General features: G+C 34.5%; 1 protein-coding gene across 1 annotated transcript; it reads right to left on the reverse strand.

Moving 5' to 3' along the window:
- Positions 1–351: 351 nt before the first annotated feature.
- On the reverse strand, positions 352–4,084 carry LOC128216533 (salivary glue protein Sgs-3-like). Its single transcript, XM_052923123.1, has 5 exons — positions 4,048–4,084; positions 3,748–3,814; positions 2,479–2,556; positions 1,730–2,194; positions 352–1,286 (listed from the first exon to the last, which is right to left on the reverse strand). The coding sequence occupies exons 2-5, from the start codon at positions 3,806–3,808 to the stop codon at positions 1,207–1,209; spliced, it is 684 nt and encodes a 227-aa protein (XP_052779083.1). The 5' UTR covers positions 3,809–3,814; positions 4,048–4,084; the 3' UTR covers positions 352–1,206.
- Between the last annotated feature and the right edge of the window lie 333 nt (positions 4,085–4,417).

A 4,417-nucleotide genomic window follows, 5' to 3' on the forward strand; every position in this document is an offset into this window, starting at 1 on the left:
GTAAACCAGCCGTGTGGATGGATATGTATTGCATACTTTGGATATCTATTTTATACATAGTAATTTAAATAAGTCATGCGGGTGAATGATATGGTTTCCATACATTGTTATTTAACCGGCAGTGTGTTTCAATATGTTTTACATACACAGTAATTTAACCAGTCGTTGGGGTGGATACGTTTTACATACTTTGGATATTTATTTTATACATAGTATTTTAAATAAGTCGATCAGGTTTATGATATATATTCCATACATGGTTATTTAACCAGTCGAGCGGTCGATTGATGCGTACTCCATACATGGTAATTTAACCAGTCGAGGTTCATTTGGTTCATAAAAGAAGACCTATTATGAAAATATATTTTATTGACTCAACTGAAACATACAAAAGGCGAAAACAAGATACAATCACCAGTATAAAAAGCTGCACTCTGTTGCGTGTAAGTCCTTGTGACCTTGGTATCTGCAAACTGCGTCATCAGGCAAAGGAAGTTTACAAGTAACTCGTCTACTAGAGTTTCGACATTTCAAAACCCAATGTTCATATCTACTGGAATTATACATGTTTTCAAGCCATTTTGTGGACGGATACTGTCAATACATGTTTTGAAAAAGCCTTTGTCGATTTTAATTCTCAAGTTGTAACAGCTGTGAAGTAAATCACTTGAACCGCAATATATAGAAATTAGGCGTATAGTAAATAGGACGTAAAATAAAAGTACTACTTCAAAATTGAATAGCGTAAGCAGCAGAAATGGGCATCGTAGAACCATTTGAAGTCATTAATGAACAGCGACAGGCAAAATCGGGTATTTTAGTGATCTTGAAGTCAGTGGGCAATGTGACGTCAAATCTTCTTGGTATTAAAGATAGATCTGTATTTCCCAGATTTTGAAGGGCATTATACAACATGGGTACACTTATATTTCATAAAAGCTTTAAACACATTTTATTAAATGCCAACGCCAGACAATTACAAAATAAAATAATGAATCACCCATCTCCGGTAGTCGCGATTAACTTGTTCGATATTGATGCACCTTCTTATGTTAAATTATTAAGGCACAATTTTTTAGAATAAATATATGGTACTTGTAAAAGAATGACGATAGCTTACCAGTTGTGTCATAAAATGATATCTGTCGTTAATGAGATGATCCACAAAGGCTTTTTCAAACAACCCCACAACACAAAACAATCCCTTTACAAGCTAACACACACAAATAGAGTCGCCATCACAGCAGTGAAAAATCCCAATCGCAGACTTGATGCTGAGCTTTGTGCTGAAAAGTAAAAACATGTTCTGCCTTAATTAAAAGATACAATGGAAAACATATTTATAAGAATATAACAGAATTTATAGATTTAAAATACAAGTAAGTTTCGTTCAATAACGATTGGTTTATACATTAAGTTTATCATTTTTACTGCAGTAATATCATCTGTAATTAATACATGCTACTCAGAAACAGTAACTCTAGATAATAAATTATAAAATGATCATATATATCTTAAATAGAAAACAAATAGTAAAATAAACTTATGTTCAAACAGCCAATAATTATATTTAAATATATGTATAATTATTAAAATGCATTGTTGAACGGTAGCCGCTGTTTTCTCTCTTAAATATTTAATTTATAAAACATGTGTTATCTTCATTTAAGGGCTAGTCCGCTCTCTGACAAAATACTTCGTCATTGGCAAACGATTTTGTGTTACTCACCTTGACAGAAGCCGTTGTCATTGGCAAATCCATCCTTACATTGACAAGTCATGTTTGAGCTTCCAGCCGTCTTTATACACGAAGAATTTTCTACGCATTCCTGTTTGTCAGTCATTTGTGCCATTGTTTGGGTTGTTGACGATGCATCCCGACGCTTTCTTCGTTGAACTGTTGTTGGTTTCGGTGTCAATGTGGTTGTTGGTTGTTTTGTCGCTGTGCTGGCTGTGGTGTTAGCTGTTGATATTGTTTGTGATGTTGAAGGCGTCTTTGTTGTGGTGTTGGATTGATTGGTAGCACCAGCTCCCGTTTTAGGTGGTAATGTTTCAGATGTGGGTTTGGTAGTCGTGGTGCCATTTACTCCGGAATTTCCTACTGGTGCAAGCGTTGGACCATTACCACCAGCTTGTGGTGGAGGAGCTTCCGTTGGTGTTGGGGTCTGGTCCACAAAACACGTACCCTGAATTTCTGAAAAAAATGGGAGGCGTTAAAGTTTACAATTGGATCAGAGGATAGTATTAAAAAATACAAACTAAAGAAAAATCCATTCGCTGTTTGTTTTGTTACATAAGGTATGATTTTTAAGAACAAATTGTGAAATAAGGCATTTGCGTTATTATATTTAAGCTTTGCTCTGTTTCCATTGCAATTATAATATGAAAACTATTGAAAGAGTGATAAATAACACTACCGTCTCATTTAAATGGTTTGGTGTTAAACGATTTCAAATTCAAAATTTTAATATTTCTTACTTATCTTACAGTATCCATGCTCGCATATTTCATTCTGGGTGGTGTTACACTCTGTTGTTTCTGAGCATTTCGAATTCACTTCATGGAAAAATATATACAGTTAAACATTTTTGACAGTAAATCATCATATCATCTATTATAAACTGGCGAAGAGAAGAAGCTGTGTATTATACGCTTCTTTTATAAAAAATGTTAATTTTATCGTTGAGAACATGTTATTTACCTCAGCTGTGCGATACATAAAAATTACTGAAACACAAAAAGGTGCTACTTCAAAGCTTATGGTAACTTTCAAAATTAAGTCATAATTAAAAATGGCTATTTTTCTGACGTAAATAAAGAACCGGTATATTTTTGTATCTCTTATCCATGAAAATTTAAAAAAAGAAACTTTCGAGCAATTTAAAGAGACGCTGTATGGATATGTGCCATAACATGGTAGCTACGTTTCTCTCATTTCAAATGGTCGTCTCAGATATTCATATTTTCTATGTAAGCCTGTCTGCTATGTTAACTAATCTATAAGAAAGAAGCAGCATGACTGAATTCTACTGTTAACAAAGATTGTTTCCTAATATTGCCGTCATTTTATAAACAGTAAAGCATTCCTTCCTCCAAAAGAAGCAATATCTTAAATGTATTTGAATTTAGGAACTGCTTTTGAATGTGTTAATGATTGTTAATAAATAATTAAAATGTGTTAGTATTATGCACATTTAGAAATATTGCCAATTTGACCATTGCGCTTTTCACATTGAAACAACTTTGTTTGTATTTTACTACTAAATCTGTCCTTGCAATTTGATTGGATTTAAGATTTAACACAGCTACTTCCAACACCATTTAAAAAAACAAATCATTTCATAAGCACCTAAAGTACCAGTAGGTTTTCCGGTAAGCGCAATGGATAGAGCACTCGCTTTTCACCAAGGCGACCTGAGTTCGATTCCAGGCCTGGGCGCATGTGATTTGGTGTGTGGACACCAAGCCGGACAAGTAGGTTTTCTCCGGGTACTCCGGTTACCCCACAACACAAGACCTCTCTCTCGCGTTGCATCGTTGCATCGTGCCATCGAGACTGATTAATACAACGTTGTCATAACTGGTTTCACAATCGTTATTAAATAAATAAGTTTGAACTAAACTAATGCAAATATAACAATCTCGGTTTAAAAGAGAATGCGCAACATTTAAAACGCCCAAGGCACTAGATTCCAGCCTACTTTTGCATACACCTATTGATTTTATACCCAAAAAGATGTTGTTTACCTGTTGCATATGATACACCAATCAGGCAGCTGACGGTGCCAAAAACAAAGATGAGTCTCATGATTTCCTTGAAAGACATCAATATAAATGGTGAAAATCAATCGTATAACATTATTATGTATGCTTTTAATCCACTTCAGAAATGAGTCAATTATTTTATTGGATTAAAATAGTATTAACTATGCAATCCTTAAACACAATATAATAGTAAGTATTTCATTAAAACAATTCTGGTACCAGCATCTGTTATTCACGGTTAAATTAAAAATGAACTAAGATCGCAAGTATCTAAAGGCATACTTCAACTTCAATACTTCAGCTAATTCCTTACTCCGAGTCACTTGGCCGCCGAGCGCTATCTGTAAGGTCGTCATGGGCTTTTCGTATTTATACAATTCAGTGACTAGGCAACTCTCAGTGGAATGAGCAATCTGTGATTTATGATGATCAGGGGCTCAGAGCTAGTTCAATAATAAGCTGATGGATAAGGTTTGATATGAATATTGTTTTGTCTTGTTTAACGAGTGCATGTGTTTCAAATCTTGGGCATTACTGCTAAACAATCTACTCTCAAGTCTCAAGGGTATAAGAGATGAGAATGGGCCAGGTGTTTGGGGTCTGCCCATCTTTAGAAATGTTGAGGGTGAACAATTTTCCATGACCCTTTTTA

This window comes from Mya arenaria, chromosome 14, assembly GCF_026914265.1.
Source record: "Mya arenaria isolate MELC-2E11 chromosome 14, ASM2691426v1".
In the NCBI taxonomy this organism is placed as follows: domain Eukaryota; kingdom Metazoa; phylum Mollusca; class Bivalvia; order Myida; family Myidae; genus Mya; species Mya arenaria.